Genomic DNA, 18,912 nt, shown 5'->3' on the forward strand with positions numbered 1-18,912 from the left:
TACATCTCCTGATTGTTATTGGAGTTTTTCTTTTTTCTCATTACTCCAAACCTCATTGTTTGATTTGTTTTCTTGGGATTTATTACTGGTTTTGTTTTCTAGAGATTCTAAAGATTGGTCACCCTTCTCCGTCAATTTTAGTTTAAAGCCCTCCTGATGAGTTGGGCCAGTCTTTTTCTGAGTACCTTTTCCCCTATTTTAGTGAGGTGCAGTCCATCCCTTGCCAAGAGTCCTTCATGTAGAAAATGCAGCCCATGATCCAGGAAACCAAATGTTTTTCCAGTTTTATATGCCATTTGGAGATGTATTACAGGGCAGGTAATCTACTAATATTTAAATTAACAATAAACATTCCCAACCATCATCATCTGGAGTTGGAAAAAAAACCTTGTCCATGTAGAAACAGGCTCTGTATAGATTGAAGTATACTGTGGTGTTTCTCCTTGTGAAGAGGCATTGGAGCTGTGTCTGTATATATGAGATGCAGAGAACCCTTTCCCACAGCAACCACTTGTGTAGATGGCAACAAAGCACTTCTATCATAGGTGATAACAGAGGACACATTGCTACTGTACTTTGGCACCAGGATAAATATTGCTCATTTAGCTCTTTACTCTCTTTTGTGTGCTCTGAACAGGTGGGAGAGGAGCAGAATAGATTATCTGAGCGTCTCTTGTGAGTCCAATGCAGGGAAGGATTTTAGTTCCTCTTCAGGTTTCCCATTCCACAGGTCTTTGATCTGATGGCAAGACACAATATCTGTGAGTGTCAGCAACACTTAAGTGACTTAACCATGGTAGTATGCCAACTTTTCCTATTTGCATGTGATGTTTCAAGTGCAAATTTTGTAAGGATGCTTGGCTTCTAATTCCAATTATCACCAGGGGTTGCTATGCCCTGTTCCTACCCAGTACTACATAACTGCTGTATGATATGATGTTCCAAATTGCTAATACTGTGGAAATGGAAAACAAACAAACAAAAGAAAATCTTTATCATGCAGCATTCAAACTAGGAATTATAGAAGTTAATGTTCAACACAACTGGAAGGCATCAAGCTGGAGATTGCTACTGTCGCTTATCCTATTATTCATCACTAGCAGTACATCAACTTCCAATAGTGCTAATTAAGTCCATTTATAGGACTTTTAGCCCAATTGGCCAATCCCCAAATGTAAGAAATACTGAGTTTGTCTGTATTTTACTTATTGTTAATGAAAATGCATCACTGTTACCAGAAATGCAGTAACAAACCAGTGTGATTTTACTCCCAACTGAAGAGGTGGGAGTTAAATCTGTTTGTTTTAGTTCATGTTGTCTAGACCTGATGCTCACAAGCTGTTTAAACAGGATCTTAGCCGTATGCACTGAAAAGACAGCTGTGCAATTCTTCTATGCCTCTTGGAGCAAGAACATTAACCCATGGAATAACGCTTGGCTCCACTAGGTCAGGTCTGCCTGCCCACCAACAGCCATGCCCTACCTCACCGTATGCAACTGGCAGCTTAGCTGGACTCTGACACTGGTGTTCGGGTATCTCTTTTATCTCCTCCTGGGAGCTACGGTGTTCCAGCTTCTAGAGAAGCAGGCAGAAGCCCAGAGTCGAGACCAGTTCCAAATGAAGAAGCTTATGTTCCTGCAAAACTATACATGCCTGGATCGGCAAGCTCTGGAGCAGTTTGTGCAGGTAAGGACCACCTTCCACTTTCAGTGTGTATCCACACAGCCAATATTAACATGGAGCTGCATCTCTGGCCAATTTGGATGGCTAATGCATAGAGAATGCTGGCCTTGACTTGGCCCATCCTTTTAAAGAGAGTTTGTCTTCTAAAGATTATCAAATCTAACCCCCAAATGGTCAGAAAATTGGAGAAAGCCACATAGCAGCAAATACTCAGGGTGGGAAACCCTCTATTTAATATGCATTTCTAATTGTCAATATTAGTTATTTAGTTTTCTCTCTATGTGTAGTCTAGCCAAAGCACCTGACCTCTGTTGAGAAATAATTCAATCTTCATAAGTATCTTCCTTTTATCCAATGAAAATGCAACAGAAATAGAAGAGCCCTTTTATTATAATAAGGCCTCCTCCTATGATTAATGAATAAGTGCTTATGTGTATGGACTTATTCCTGGCTATATATTATAATTTCCCATAATTCCAATTGCAATTCACTTTCCTTTTTTCCTTCCTACTAGGGCAGGGGTAGGCAACCTTGGCTGGCTCAGGAATTCTGGGAATTGAAGTCCACAAGTCATAAAAGACCCAAGGTTGCCTACACCTGTACTAGGGCCAAGCAATGCATGCAGTTTTGTTGGGATTTCTATGAGGTTGACAAACAGCCTTGCGCTCTGCCAAGCTACTGCATCATTTATGAATATTTGGTCATTAGGCTGAGTGGATTGCATATTATATCATAGATTAGGTCATTACACTCCAATAATTTATTCTATTTTAGATCTTTAGTTCTTTGAAGGTGAAGTATTCCCCTATGGAACAGGAGTTTGCAGGGAGTTTTTCCTTTCCGTTGGACTTGGGGAAAAAATGGGAATCTACTTCTGTTGCCTTCTTCCCACAGCCCCTCCCCCCATGTGATTTCCCCCACAATATTGTGGAGGATTTTTGAGAGCTCAGTCTATTCCTTCATTTTAGCAGATTATATTGTGAGGTGGGAGGGGAGGCATTTTTGTGTACAGTATGCTAACTAGATTGTTTGTTTATCTGGAAGAAATATTAACTCCCTCTATTTTTTCTTGAAAAGATGATGCCCTTCTATCACTGTAAAAACAAGCAAAACCTATAACCCACAAACAAAAATCTGATAGCAGAAAACAGATGCATCTGTGACAGCTTGTAAATGCCTAAACAACATTGATTGGACCTTATTACATTAGTGACATGCATACTACAAGGAAAGGGTGTCACTGCTAAATGTCACTGGCTCTATTTCTCAGTTTTTGGAAATTACTCATAGGCATGTATGAATACAAATCATATATCACAAATACATAAATACAAATTTATGGCTGGATTCACACATCATAGTAAGCCACAATTGTATAGAGCAAGTTATGGTAGCCTTATTTATGCATAATTATAAGACATAAACCCTGGTTTACAAACCACAGTGCATATTGATAGAGCCAAAGCAGGCCCATTATAGCTTACTAAGATGTGTGAACTGGATCTAGACGTATGAACATTATGTGTTCTGTTAACAATTCATGAAGCAGTAATTCAAAGGAAGCTTTTTCCTTCCATTTAGTTGGAAAAAATTTGAAGTTTTTTCTGCTACCTTCCCTTTCCCCATTGCAATTCTTCCTAACATATTGTAACATCCAAGACTGTAGGTGTTGGGGAGGGTCAACAGATACATCTCTAATCCTAACGCACCTCCCAACTCTGCCATTGTACAAGTCATAACAAGGGCATAGAGCACTGATGGCGAACCTTTTAGAGACCGAGTGCCCAAACTGCAACCCCAAACCCACTTATGTATCGTCAGGTGCCAGGTGGGTGTGGCCAATTGGGTGGGTGTGGCTTTGTTGGTAAAGGCAGACTGGGTGGGACTAAAAAGTTCAATCAATCAATTCCAACTTTGTGAGATCTTGTTTTTCCCCCGCAAGAAGTTAAAATTGATTGATTGAATCTTTTTTTTTTTTTTGCACATGGCGGCGGAGGCCTAAAGCGACAAGGTTTTCTAAAACCCAGCTGAAGGCCTAGGACTGGGGCGACGGCACATGTGCCTACAGAGAGGGCTCTGCGTGACACCTGTGGCACGCGTGCCATAGGTTCGCCACCACGGGCATAGAGCTTTTCTAGTTTTGCCTTCCAGCTTAGTTACTAAAGAGCTTACAGATTTTCATTTTCTTTCCTCTGCAACTACTTTGAGTTAAATCCATGAGGGAATTGTCATCGCCTTTGTTTTACAAACTCTAAATTGAAGAGTTCTACTACTCCTGAGCACCTCCATTCCAAAAAATAAGTTAAGATAAAATGACAGAAAATAAAAATAAAGGTTGCTTAATTAACAAAAAAAATAAACATAAAAATGTCCAGTTCCAACTTCCTGAATATCCATCCCACAATCAATTTTCCATTTCTTTGTTTATACTCAATGTTGCAGAGTAGTAATCTAAAAATGGGGGAATATAAGGAATATTTGCATAAGAAACAATAAGTATTGTATGACATAATTAACTCCTATGTGCAATTTTTAAAAAGATATATTTTGCACTGATTTTAAAGAATGGTAGTTTGAGGGGAAGTGGCTTGACCTTTTAATATATATGAAGGTTTCATATTTTGTTTTCTTTGGCTCTTGCTTTAAACCAATAGTTTAGCATTTGATTGAAGTGATAATTATTATTTTCCCCAACAAAATGTTTTAATGATAGCATTTATAATCAAAGATAAACAATGTAGCTTGTCCTCTGAAAAACTGAACATTTTGTTCTCCACAATATAAACAGAAATTAAGAAAATTCCACATATTTGCTGCTGCTGTTAAAAAAAAAAACCCTCAATTTTCTAAGGTAAGCATGCTTCATTTTGGAGCATTATTTTCTGTGATCAATGCTGGTTGATACTATACAAAAACACTAGAGGGCATCGATAGTTCAGTTACAACATAAATCTTCATAAATGTAATGCATTTGCCAAGTATCAGCATTCCAATATTAATCCTTGTTATTATTTTCAGCTTAGTATTACTGTACTTTAGCCAGAACCCTTACGCAATGTGGTCCATTCTCTGCTTTACAACTGTTGCATGGGAGTTTATGTGCTGGCACTTCTCTAATTTCTAACGAGATTCAACAAAGAAACATCTAGGCTCGATCATAAGATAGTATTGGAGGGTTTCAGCACAAGCATCATAGAAAAGATCGAAATTGTAGCTACACCCTTGGCCCATGAAAGTACATTCAGAACCAAGCATAGGAAAGTATTTTATTGCAGTTTAAAGCAGGGCTTTTCAATCTTTTCACCCACGGTACCACTTTTAGGATATGGCAACATGTGAGTACCACCAGTCGCCTAGCAAGGTGTCAAAAACTTGATGACCCCCCCCCCAAAAAAGGAAAAAAGTGATAAAGTACAGGTAGTCCTCGGCTTACAACAGTTCACTTAGTGACTGTTCAAAGTTACAATGGCACTGAAAAAAGTGCCCCCCAAGCCACAGCCAAGCAAGACACCTGCCTGCCCGCCCGGCGGTGCTCTTCCTCCTGTCCAAGGTTTTCATTGTTGTGAGCATTTCTCTTAAGGATTGGCAGTGGGGGTGGGGTGGGGCTGGTGTTTGGTTTTTATTCCCCGTCTGCTGGGTGGTTGCAGCAGGTTTTGGTCACTTCACATGACCCTGAGACACTGTGACCATCATAAGTATGAATCAGTTGCTAAGCATCTGAATGTAAATCACAAGATCCTGGAGATGCTGCAACATTCCAGCTGATCGGAGCTTCTTCTGGGCTCAGCATAAGTGCCAGGATCAGTGCTGCTTTCCAGCTGATTGGTGCTTTTCAGGGCTCAGCAGAAGCACCAGGATCAGCACGGAGCTCCAGCCGGAACCTGGTGCTGATCCTGGTGCTGATCCTGGCGCTTCCACTGAGCCGACAGCCCCGAAGAAGTGCCGATCAGCTGGAAAGCTCCAGCCATCTCTCGCTCAGGCTTGTGCGGTGCTGCCACAGGTTCAGCTCATTCCCCTCCCCCTCTACCACTTTTCTAGGATCGTCACATACCACCTGCCAGGTGCCAATGTACCACAGGTGGTACCCATACCACTGGTTGAAAAGCCCTGGTTTAAAGGACACAAAAATTAATGAAATAATTTTGGAGCACTACAATCATCATAATAAATTAATATTAAGCAGACTACCATAATTTCTGAATTGTATTCAGACAATGAGAAATGCAGGCAATTAAGAATAGAACTCAGCTTCTTTTGGTAGGCTGGAAAACTTCCTGATCAACAAATGGCGTTATGCTTTCTCAGTACTTTCTTTCAAGATACTTCTAAATGTTTTTCTAAGAATTACAACTCACTCCATAATAATGCTTTTGCTATAATCCAAGAATGAGGTGTGGATATGTTAAAGTTTATTGCAAATATAACTGACCCTATTTATTTAATCAAATTTAGAAACTACCCATCTCACGGTCGAAGTAACTCTGGATGGATTACAGACAAAAAACATAAAACGATCTAAAAGGGGAAAAATTAAAAACAGAATTAAAAATATAATCAACCTCTCTAAGAATCTAAGAGTCTCTCTAAGAGTCTAAGAATCTTTCTACCTACCTATGCCACAAGAGTTTAAACCCTGTTTTTCCTGCTTAACGTTGTAAAGGTCTGATACTTACTCCTTAATTAAACTTTTAGAGATACTCTAAATTGTTTACAAATACCCTATTTGCAGTCACCCCATTTCCCACCATTCCAATCTTTTACTAAACCCTTTCTTACTAATACCTTTCTGGTATTAAATAGGTACTGCATCCCTCTCATTGCCCCACTGTAGCTGATCCACAACCATCCAGACAGTTGCAAATTCCAGTGAAAGAGTCCTCTCCAGATCTTGCTATACTTACTAAGGATGGTTAAATCTATCACATTTAATTCTTTTGAGTTACTCATTTTTTAAAAACCTTAAATCCATTCTACTTCATTGTGCATTTTCTCTTAATCTACCTATTTTTATAGATTATACATATTTATACATTAACCATTTGTAGGTTAACACTTGGTTGATTTTTTTTAAAAAAGGTACAAACTACATAGTAGAATTTGGTAGAAGAATTCATTTTGCTTTCATTCATGTATACATTTGAGAAGTATGAGTTCTCCACAAACTCTAAACACAATTGTAATTGTTCTCACTGAAAGAGTATAATGGGTTGTGTACAACTCTTAACGCATCTAGTAGTGTCAGGCACACACTACTTCAGTTCAAACCACTGAAGAGTTTATTATTACTATATTTATAGAATCTGGTCAATTAACAATCAAAGCTAAATTGGCACTAAATAGAGGTTAACAGAATTGATGAGGAGTTAGACTTGGATCTCTTGCAGCTGCATAATGATTCCAAACTGATGACACATTTAACCCCCACCTTCCAGTTCAGCCTGCTCATCTCCTATAAGCAGTCCTATTTCATTGGCAGAATAACATGGGCTGTCTCATTACTATAAAAGAAATTATAAATAGTGAATATTGGAAACTGAATGCATTTTACTACTTAATTGCTATAATCTTCCAGTTTTAAACAATCTCTTTCTTCCTTTCTTTCTTTTACAATTGTTTCCATGACAGGTCATTATGGAAGCTTGGGAAAAAGGAGTCAACCCTGAAGGAAATTCAAACAATCCTAGTAACTGGGACTTCAGCAATAGTTTCTTCTTTGCTGGGACTGTGGTCACTACTATAGGTAATGTGAGTTATTTTTCTCTCTGGAAATCTTTCTTCTTTAGATGTCCACAATACTTTAGGTCACAGGTCGGCAACCTGAGGCTCCAGAGCTGCATGTGGCTCTTTGAGCCTTCCCCTGCAGCTCCCAGCCTCTTCTGCCATTTGCAGAGAGCAACAGAGAGAGGCACTTGTGCTTCCTCCCCCCCTCTCTGTGTGTGTGTGTGTGTGTGTTTACGTTTGTGTATAAAAAAGAGAGTGGACTCACGGTGTTCTCTGAGGAGCTGAAAAGCTTATTGGGCGGAGCTCCTCCCTTTGCTGCATCTCTGCAGGAAGCAGGAAACAGGAAGCAGGAAGGACAGGAGAGAGCTAGCTAACCCAGTTATGCTGACTCAGGAATTCTGGGAGTTGAAGTCCATGAGTCATAAAAGAGCCGAGGTTGCCTACTCCTGAGTGTTGGAGAACAGCTTGAAGCCAGCTTGCCAGGTGAGCAGAAGATCAGAGAGAGGGAGAGGAGAGAGAGACAGAGAGACCCTTTTGACATCTAAAACGAAGATAACACTGGATCTATCCTTTTTTACCTTTATGAGATACACACACACACACACACACACACACACACACACACACACACACCTATAATAAAGGTAAAAAAGAATATATGCAGTGTTAGCTTCATTTTAGATATCAAAAGGGTTTTGCGGCTCCCAGTGTTTTGTTTTCAGTGGGAAACGGGTTCAAGTGGCTCTTTGAGTGTTTTGGGTTGCCTACCCCTGCTTTAGGTAAAAGTTGAATCTTGTGTGACTGATGATACAAAGCAGTTTGCAAATCTGCATCATAGAAGTTTCAGACTTTGAGATGTATATTTTAAAAGCCATTATATTCAACTACATTCATTTTATGTGATTTTTTTTTCTATGATTGTCTTGTCTACAGAATATACAGTATCAATTGTGTATTTGTAAAATCTGCTTTAGGGGGCACTCAGGACACCAGAAAGTGCATGAACCAGCCAAAATTCGGTTTTAAAATCCCTGTAATTTCAATCATAAAAGCAATAAAGACTGCAAGTTTTTAATTTTAATTTAGGATGAGATATGAAAGAAGAATAAGCAGAATTCTCTTAATAAAATATTATTTTTTCATATAAATTGAGCCTCGTTAAGAGATTTTTTTTCTTTCTATAGGTTATGGGAACTTGGCCCCCAGTACAGTAGCTGGACAGGTCTTCTGTGTATTTTATGCTTTGTTTGGGGTCCCTCTTAATTTGGCATTTCTCAATCGGTTGGGAAAAGGACTCAGCACATACCTGATTGACCTGGACAGATGGGTCCACAAGTCAGGGCGAGCTCAGGTACAATTGCTCATTTATTACCATAACACATTACAAAGATGATTTTCATGTATTCATAGGACACATGGGAATATCTTGGACACATGCCAATCCAGGACATCAAAAAACTTTTGTCGATTTGAACTTCTGAAGAGTGACAGGTTATATCAAGCTATACACTCTTGATAAAAGCTCCAGAAGATACAATCTAAATAGATATAAACTAAAACTAAGAAAAGTACACGTAGTCCTCACTTAATAACCGGTTGCTTAGCAATGTTCAAAGTTACGAAGGAGCCCCCAAGAGATACTTACAATCCAATTCTAGAGTTCCAACATCTGAGCACACATATATAGTCACATGACCGTATTTCAGGAGCTTGGCAACTTGCTCACCAATATGGCCAACTGCAGTATTCCACAGTCATGTGGCCATAATTGATATTTTTTGCCAGTTTCCAGACCTTTAAAGCCAATTTCCAGCAAAAAAAATGTCCATAGGAATACATGGATTCAGTTAACAACTGCCGCATGCACTTAACAGCCCTGTATTCACTTAACAATGGTGGTGCTCTCTTAAGGACTGCCACAAAAAAAAGGCATAAAATTGGGTCCAGTCATGGGGGTGTCTCAACTTATAGCCATCATGACTTATAACATAAATTCTGGGCTCCAGTATGATCTTAAGTTGAGGATTATCTGTATCAATTGTAGAAGTGGAGCCATTACAAAGGGCTAAGTTGCAGCAACTGAGGATACAAGTAAGATCAGAAAAGTAACAGAAAACCTAGATGGCCAGAAGGTTAGAGTTTAATACAAAGAAGAATATCATTATCTCAAATTATTTTGAACATCTTCATTCCGGTTTTCCCTATACTTTGCTCTGCAGTGGTGCATAATACTTAGTCCGGAGTACCTGATAGATGTTTATATGTATAATTTTGAAGGTGTCTAATATAATGATTTTCAGTTATTATATATGTGAAATGAACAGAGGATCATTTCCACATAACTGAAGTAATTGGAACACAAAAAAATTAGCAGGCGGCATTTGAAGATAGTAGTTCAAAAATATGGTAACAATGTGTTTCAATACTCTCGTCAGCCATGATATTAAGAAAGAACTGTGCATTGACTCATCTATCACCTTATCTATGACTCTGGAGATCAACAGACATCTTACTTCTTTTGACTGACATGGATATGACTTTATAGTTCTCTGAAGCCCAAGAGTAGATTTAAAAACAAGATTTGCATAGAACTTTATTTGTGGGTTTTCAGGTTCTTAGAAGCAGCCAAATTTTTCATTACTTCAGTTGTCCAACTTCTCATAAATTGCACAACAACTGCCATATCTTAAACGTTGGAGGACTCCAGGTTGGAAAACTCTGTGCTACTTCCTAATACTTTCCAATCTCAATGGGGTCTCTGAGATAATCTGGTTATCCTACCTCTTAAACTAGCAGCCTGGATAAGAGACCATGGCAATTTGGTTAGTTAAATACATGGATATTTCCATAAGTTTTAACTGACTAAAGCCATATAGTTACAAATATGGAAAAGCAGCATTATATTTTTTAAGTTAGTGGACTATGGAGGAGGATAAATAGCTTTAATCAATCCAGTGCCTTGGCGTAATCTGCTGGAGGCCATTTGCAAATAGGAAAATGAAGCAAGCAGCTGACAAGCACATGGCCAAGAATACTGAGGGCCACTCATTCTGTCCTTCTTTAGCCTTGATACTCATTTCCATGTCATTTCATGTTCCGAGTATGTAATATGCCTCTGAATTCTTGTTTTTGTGACAAAACGATTGCAATAGAGTACTGGTAGTCTTTGACTTACAACCATTTGTTTAACAACCATTCAAAGTTATGAGAGTGCTGAAAAGTCACTTATCATCAATCCTCACACATACAACTGTTGCAATGTCCTTGCAGTCACATGATCAAAAAATCAAAACTTGGCAAACAACATGTATTCATGATAGCTGCAGAGTCCTGTGGTCCTGTGATCGCCATGTGCAATCTTCCCAGGGGGCTTGCCACAAGCAAACTCCATGAGAAAGCCAGATTCACTTAACAACCATGTGATTCACTTATTGACCATGGTGAAAAAGGTTGTAAAATCAGGTACAATTCACTTAATGACTGCATTGCTTAGCAATGGACGTTTCAGTCCCAACTGTGATTGTAAGCTGAGGACTATCTATAATAAATGGGCCCAGATAAGCAAACAATTTCTGTTTCATAGCAACAAAATAAAATGTGACAAGGGAGCCTATAAGCTTGAGGGTAACCTTTGTATTTCTCCCCTCACATATAAAGCTGTGAAAGAATCCCACCATGAATTTATCAGCAGCAAACCTGGACATTCCACTCCCATCAAGAAAGGAACACACACCCGTATCTCCCTCAGGCAGCCTTTGAAAAATGGTCCTCTGTTGAAAATTGTTTCTAAATATTAATAATTACTTTTATATGAATAAGAGGATGATTTCACGTGTTTTAAAAGGGCTTGCCAGGAAATTTACATGATGAGTTATAGTACATGAATTGGGGCAAGATGCATACCAAAATTCCTTATGTTGCAAGATGTAAACATTACAAGATTATGATTTTTTTTAATACTTAGAGAAAGAAATGCCAGATCAGAAAAGTAACCTAACCCAGATAGGGTTTTTCATAAGTTATACATCTTTGCACTAGAAATCAGGGAACATGGGAGAGGCATAATGAATATCCTGCTAATGATGAAGACAAAATTGTTACACAACTCTTTGGCTCTCTGCCTTTGACTTAGGGATGTACTTGCCTGGGAGAATAGTCATATATAACAATGTCTATTATGCTTTCTGTATATTTCAGCAAGACAAAATTTCATATTACCTCATTTTTAAAATGTAGATGATTCATGATATTTGCTTCTATAAAATGCTTTTTAGATTTAAGGACATAATTTAGAGGGAAGGGCAGTTTCCCGTATTTCCTAAAAACTGGATTTTCTTCTATTTTGATTTAGGAGAACAAAATCCCTAGCCATCCACAATCTTGGTAGGTAGAAATCCTGCATGTTGTTACCTTTCAGAAAGTGAGTTCAGAGGGAAAAGCAGGCAGGGTTCCTGCATATTTAGCATTTGTACTGAAGAATAGTTTTCAGTTACTGTATCTTTTTGGGAGAGTGGGATTGAGAATTATTTTCCTCTTTTATGGAAATATATGAAAAGAAGCCTATTCAAGAAGTTCAGTTTTGTTTCGAGTCACATAGTTAAACAACATACAAATCAGAAATTTCATCCACATTGTCATGAAAAACACCATTCAGAATGAGTGGTATTGGACTGGTATGATATTCTTGGTATTCTTCTAGCCATTCAATGCTTTCTGATGAGAGGCTGCCTACTAATCACTTAACCTTCTCTACTGTCAAGAATCTTTCCAAGCTGTTCCACTGTTTCCCTTGATTCCTAATCTTTGCTTTAACTTTAATATCTTACGGACATATTTCTTCAATCCTGCATCTTTGAACCAGAGATAGTACATGTTGGTATCAATTTCATGTTTTGACTTTAAAATTATCTCATTTGTTTTACTGTGTGATGCAAAGAGGCTATGACTTGGGCTGCCTATACAGCTACTGCATTAGGAATCTATGTAGAAAATAGCTATCATCATGTGGACAGAGATGTGGGGCCTCCACCTTCTGTAGAAAAGAAATGAACAGAAATGGGACCATGAACTCATACATGTTAAGGTTTGGGTTAACTTTTCTATACCAAATGTCCTTGTAGCTCTTCAATACATAGAGAAATCTCTATCATTTACAGTATGAAAAGAGAGTTGCATCTATTGATTCCCTCCTTGAACACTATTTTCCCTCACTTTTGCTCTGTAAATTTAAAGGTTTGCAAATTCCACTAATTTATATAGAATCCTTTAGAGGTGGCTTTTTAATTCAATAAGGTTGGCTCCCACACCTTTAAAATATTTCTAAGTATACTCTTCCTCAAACAAATATATTACCAATGTCAAAAATGTAACTGAATATATCCAATTGTGGCTTCTCTTTGACATGACTAAGCATCATGTCAAAGATAGCCAAGCAAATCTCCATTGTGATTCGGGGCTTTCATGTAGATGAATGTAATATTCTGTTACACTTATTTCTATTCTTTGATAACCAAATAGAAAAAGTACTGCATTCTGAAGTGATAATAGGCATGCCAATATTTTAAAATAACTATACAGGCCAGGTGTGAGCATATCTCAATGAATTTCACTCCTGGAACTCAGCTACCCACCATTTGGGGACTATTGAAAATAGCCTTCACATTTGCAACTATACTTTAGATGGAAGTATAGGACTACTGAACAACCATTTCATCCTTATATTTCTCAGGTGGTGCAGACATTAACCATGGTATTATTTCTGATGGCTGGGACTTTACTCTTCCTGGTTTTTCCACCAATGATCTTCAGTTATGTTGAAGGCTGGAGTTACGGAGAAGGCTTCTACTTCACCTTTATCACCCTCAGCACCATTGGATTTGGAGATTATGTAGTAGGTAATAATAATAATAGTTAATAAATTGTTAAGTGCTATAAGTAAGAGAGCATCCCCCAGGCCATCACATCAGCACTGATTAGAAAGAATTCCAGAGAAACCTGTGACACTTATAACAACATGGCCATGAGATATAAATTATATTTACCATGTACTTTTTTGTTCACTCATTCAATCGCTCCATTAGGAGTCAAGAATACAGGTTCTTACTTTTTTAAGAGAGACAGATTAAAAGAGAAATCAGCAAACTCAGGTGCACATGGCACATATCTCTGCATGTAAAAAACATTCAAACACATTTTAAAATTGCCCAAAATTCAGAAGTAACACACTTTATTTTGGCAAACGTAACTCTGATATCTTGTGAGTTCTCATACAAGGAAACTAAGTTCTCATGAGATTTTAGCTTTTATAAAACTTACTTTTCTTTAAATGGGAAGTTCCCCATAGTGGCTACCATATTTTCTACAAATACTTCACTGACAAGCTAGAATTGAAAATATTTTTTTATTATTAATAGGTTATATTAATTTAGATAGTGAGAGAGTTGTGCTATACACAGTGCTCCAAACATGTCACATAAACAAAAGTGCTTTAATGTGGACAAAGTGTTTTTAAAAGGACCAGACTCAGTTACTGACTGCAGCTGAATAAGAAATGAAAATGCTACTGACAGACATTTGTGGTTTCTTTGCTTCCTCTCTATAAATGCAGACAAAACTTTCAGAATTATATTTATTTTGGAGGAAAAGGAATCTGTTTTCTATGCCAGATGGATTTCCTGCAGAGTAAATCAAGCTGCAACTCATTGGGCAGCATCAATTTTACATTCATTTTTACCTGAAATTTGACACTGCAATTCTCACTGACGTAAAAACAACCAGTCACAAATTACATGTTATAGACACAAATAAGGGTTTTTTTATAAATATATTGTGCATTTCCTCTTTTCCCCGAGTCATACTTCCTGCATTTCTGGTTTACATGATGTGAAACTATAGATAAATGTTCCTCTCCAGCAATCATTTCAAGGATGAGACTGAGATGCTACGCAACCCCATACTAGTCTCTCCTTCCTTTGGCTCTTGTGGGAGAGAGCTAATTCAACGGCAGCACTTGTGCAGATGACATTTTATGACCTTCCATTGACAGAAGCAGAGGGCAGGGGAGTGCAGAGTAGTATGCTATAGTTTTGGACTGGAGAACTCCAGATTCTTGCTAAAAATTTGCAGCTCACCAGGTCACTCCAACTAATCTCGCAAGGTTGTTAAAAGAATGAAATCCAGGGAAATCCTCATGTACACTACTTTTATCTCAGAAAAAAGGTTGGAAGCAAATGCACCAAATACATTTTATTTCTGCCCAAGATATTGAAACATTTCTGCCAGTCGAATGAGGCAGTGTTAGGCTGGATGGAGTGGACTGAAGGGAGGCAGCTGCTGATGCATTTGGTAATTAAAATAAGAAGGTCCTAGGACAATAAAGTGCTATGTAGAAGGAAAGTCCCACGTGGATTGAAGCATGTGGCCAATTGCAATATTTAAGAGGTTATGTGATAGCCTGATAAAATTGATAGAGGTTGCAAATCAAGATGTACATAGGAAGCATCTTGCATCTTTTTTTAAAAAAAACCCAGCTCCCTTAAAACAAGGAAGGGAACTATACAGGCAATCCACTAAATTTGTTCTGTCTATATGTGCAAAAATAAAATAGTGGTAAGAGGAATTTTGAATAACTGGAACCTATACTTCTTTAAAGCAGCAATGTATTTTTCAGGCTTCCATGCAAAGATGAAGTAAGACTCAGCTGCTTTAATGCAATGACTTATTAAAACAGCACTCTTTGATATGAATCATTTAAGGAACTGCCCTTTTTGGAGGTTCATGCAGAAGTCTGGAAAAATATGGTACTGCTCTGGAGAAGAGCTACATACACTTCCCTGTATGTTCTAAAGTAATTCCATTTCTGAAATATACTTGTATATGTATGCACTGTATTCAGCTTATTTGAATTCTTTTCAGGTATTCAGCTAGGATAAACTAAGTTTCCCTCTCCTTTTTGTTTTCATAGGCACTGATCCTAGCAAGCACTATATTTCAGTGTACCGAAGCTTGGCAGCAATTTGGATTGTCTTTGGTTTAGTCTGGCTTGCTCTGATATTCAATTTGGGAGCAGATGTAATGGAGAAATTCCTACAATTTAATAAACAAAAGCCAGATCCAGGGACAACAGAAGTGACTGTTTCCAAAAGAGAAGATAATCCTGATCCACCCAGGATCCATATTCCCAGCTGAGGGTCTCTCATGGATAGGCAGCTTAGAAGAACTTATATGTGCATTCAAAGCCTGTGGATATGATATACTGCTTTCCACCCATAATGTGACTGACCAATTTCATAAAAGACAGAGGGATTTTTTTCCCAAGCAGTAGTAAAAACTTTGTGTGCAAAAAGCAGTTGAATGAAAAGGAAGGGAAAATTCACTGAGATTATAATTACTACACTTTCCATTCAGCCAATTATCTCCCATTGAACTAATTATTAGAACAGGCCTATCAAATGGCTTGTGGGCACTGGGTTCCAAAATAACTTTTTAAAATTTTACTGGAAGTGGTCAAGGGTTTTTTTCTTCCAAGAGAACCCCGTCATTTATCTCCACTTCCTGATTTCCCTTAAGCAAGTAGTGAAATCTGTTAAACAGAAAAAATGCACATATTTTACTAGTTGCATCTGTGAAGGAAATTTCAAACAAGGCATAGTTGCAAACTAATGGATCTCAGTGACAGGAGCTTTTCTTCTCCTGTCCTTCTTCTATTATTAGACCATAAAAAGCCAAAGGAAAAACAAACCCTGAACTTATTTTCCTCAGTACCTTGGCTCTACAGTTAGCAGACTCTGGTTAGTCCTTTTTCCAAGGAACTTTGAATATTCTCAGTATTTTCTCCTTGAAGATGTCCCAAGGCAGATATTAAAATTCTCAAAGTTCAGAATACCAATTTCAAAAAAGAATTGGTGCTTATTCTGGAGAAGAGGGAATGCATATAACTGGAAATTTTCAATTTAAATGTTCAAATTGTTATACTAGTACCTGAAATAATTGGAGGAAAACTAGAACTACTATTTATACTTCATCCAGGTCTGGGGCCCAGGCATTTTGCTGCTTAAAACAAGTAGGTGCCCCTCTCTGTTCCATGTACTGATGCTATCTGTACTAGCAACTGAAGGTAGAAAAATATTCTCTACCATATCAAAAGGAACTTTCTAGTTTAGGCAGTCCAGAACAGGTTGTGTGACAGCGCTCCATCCAGTATCACCGACCAGAAACAGAGATTAATAGTAGAGTTCCCTCTCATGTAAAAAGAGAGAAGAACCATCCTGATACTTTGCAAAGTAGTACTTGCATTTTTGAACTGCATCATTAAGCTTCATAGGATGATGCCATGGCTGCAAGTGTACATTGCTGAGTAGGAAAGAAAGAAAAAAGCCTGAAGAATGAGACCGCCTTGATAGATTTCCTAGATGGATTGAGTCAAATTGACAGAATTTCTGCAAGTACAATCCACTGAGTCTTTCATGAAGAACAAAAACAAATATGCCAAGAAATATGGGAGAGAGATATGGTAAGGTAGAACTTTTTTTCATCTCTTTCCAAGCAAGGAGCTTCAACAAGTGCTGACAAGCAGGATCCAAGAAATTACAGAATACTCCTTGGAAGACCTACTAATTATTACTAGGCAGGTTGAGGCATTTGTCTATGCCAGGGGTCTTCAAACTTGGCCCTTTTATGACTTGTTGACTTCAGCACCCAGAATTCCTCAGCCAGCGTGCATGGCTGAGGAATTCTGGGAGTTGAAGTCCACAAGTCATAAAAGGGCCAAGTTTGAAGACCCCTAGTCTCTGCGATGACCAAGTATTAAGCTCAATTCTTGGATACTTAATCAATACAAAGAGCAGCAACTTAACATCTTTTAAGTAAGGTCAGCATGGCAATTATTCGGTTTACAGAACTTTCCTTAAAAGTCACAACAAAAATAGTCACAAAAGGAGAGATTAAAGTTGTAACTCACTTTTCAAAGGATCTTTCCTTAAAACTTTGTTTTAAAAAATCATGTCTGATTCTTGGAGACTGCCCAGGCACGTCCCTGCAATTTTGTGGCAAGGCTTTTTTCAAAAGTGATTTGCTGTTGCCTCTTTCCTAGGCTGAGAGAAAGTTAGAAAGAAAATAAAAAGAGAAAGCCTAGAAAGGTACCAGTTGGCTTTGTGCCTAAGGCGGGAATAGAAATCATGGTTTCTTGATTTCTAGCCTGATGCCTTAACCACTGCACCAAATTGGCTCTTCCTTAAAAGTAATAGCTGTCAATTTTGCCTATTAAAAGGACAATGCTGAACTTCTGGAGCTTTAGCTAAGCCACAGTCAACCTGTGACATTTCAGCTGATCTACAGACAACAGTGTTTTAATAATGCTTGTTCTAACTGTATTTCAAAATTAGCAAGTTGGAGCAATATCTGGGCTTTACAACCTTTATCTTCTGATCTAAATATCTAATTCAGATTAAACAGAAAGGAGTTCCCATGAGGTTCAGATGACCACTTCAATAATAATCATACACACTGATCATCACAAGAAATGTTGGGCCTATAGTTTAAAGATACATTGTCCAAGATGCTTAAGGGGTGTTACAAAGTTTTAACATGGTCATGCATGTATGTGGTGCTGAAAACTATGCACAAAATGTAATTTTTTACATGGTAGAAGGGAAAATTATTTAGTATATATTAAATGCCTGGAGAGTGCACTTGATTTTGTGCTTTGCTTGGTGGGACTTGGTTCACAATTTTGGGGGGGGGGGGCTGAGATTTGTCCGTAGGTTATTGGGGTTTTCTCTCTTCTGATTTACTATAACCTTAATTAAATGTAAATATAAATTGTATTTATTTATTTATTGTGTATGTAGGGGGGAGAGAATGTAGTCCACAGCATATTTTTCAAACTACAGCAGCCCTTAGCCTGAAAAAAAACCTGTACTTCTCCTTTAAAACATTATGAAGTTCATTAATTTGTGGATGTTATTTCTATAAGAAGGTACTTTTGGGTTCAATGTGAAGTTGTGTTACTGCATCTGGTCTATTTTTGATTCAACATTTTATGGCTTGTCATCAGTCATTTTATATACCAGATTCCTTTAAGAATATAAGAAATGCTTTGCCAACCAATAGCTAATTGGATCCAGGTTTCTTTGTCACATTTTGGCTAACCAGGTATATTCTGAATGGGAGAGGGTAGAACCCCCTTTGGCTGCCTCTCCCTAGAAACTGGTATAATATCAATATGCTCAATCACATATTAAGATATTTTGATACAGGAGATAATACACAACACAAGATCAGAAGCCATTGAAATAGTCATTGCCTTTCACCAACTGTAGAAACCATCAATACATTTTCATTCAGCTAGACTATGATATTTTAGAGTTGCTGAATATTATACATGGTCTAACACCACATGGGATATTCTTCTCAAAATATGTATTATTGGTATATAGAGGAATAATGTCTTCTTTAAAAGATATATTCCTTATCTTTAAGATAGCTTACCACAAACTTTGAACTCACTG

The 18,912-nt window shown here is 37.9% G+C and overlaps 1 protein-coding gene across 1 annotated transcript; it reads left to right on the forward strand.

Annotated features, from left to right (window-relative positions):
- Window positions 1–1,206: 1,206 nt before the first annotated feature.
- Window positions 1,207–17,018, forward strand: KCNK16 (potassium two pore domain channel subfamily K member 16). Its single transcript, XM_039337102.1, has 5 exons — window positions 1,207–1,687; window positions 7,310–7,424; window positions 8,590–8,756; window positions 13,134–13,299; window positions 15,369–17,018. Exons 1-5 carry the CDS (start codon window positions 1,475–1,477, stop codon window positions 15,590–15,592), a joined length of 885 nt encoding a protein of 294 aa, XP_039193036.1. The 5' UTR covers window positions 1,207–1,474; the 3' UTR covers window positions 15,593–17,018.
- The last annotated feature ends 1,894 nt before the right edge of the window (window positions 17,019–18,912 follow it).

The sequence above is a fragment of the Crotalus tigris genome, unplaced genomic scaffold, assembly GCF_016545835.1.
Source record: "Crotalus tigris isolate CLP2741 ecotype Arizona unplaced genomic scaffold, ASM1654583v1 scf7180000017668.6805642782:7212621, whole genome shotgun sequence".
NCBI classification, from domain to species: Eukaryota; Metazoa; Chordata; class Lepidosauria; order Squamata; family Viperidae; genus Crotalus; species Crotalus tigris.

What these genes read in the sequence shown, in the direction of transcription:
- KCNK16 (XM_039337102.1), top strand. Translation starts at nt 1,475, where the DNA reads ATGCCCTACCTCACCGTATGCAACTGGCAGCTTAGCTGGACTCTGACA. An exon ending in GACTGTGGTCACTACTATAG is followed by an intron (nt 7,425 to 8,589) that starts GTAATGTGAGTT and finishes TTCTTTCTATAG; the next exon opens with GTTATGGGAACTTGGCCCCC. An exon ending in ATTTGGAGATTATGTAGTAG is followed by an intron (nt 13,300 to 15,368) that starts GTAATAATAATA and finishes TTGTTTTCATAG; the next exon opens with GCACTGATCCTAGCAAGCAC.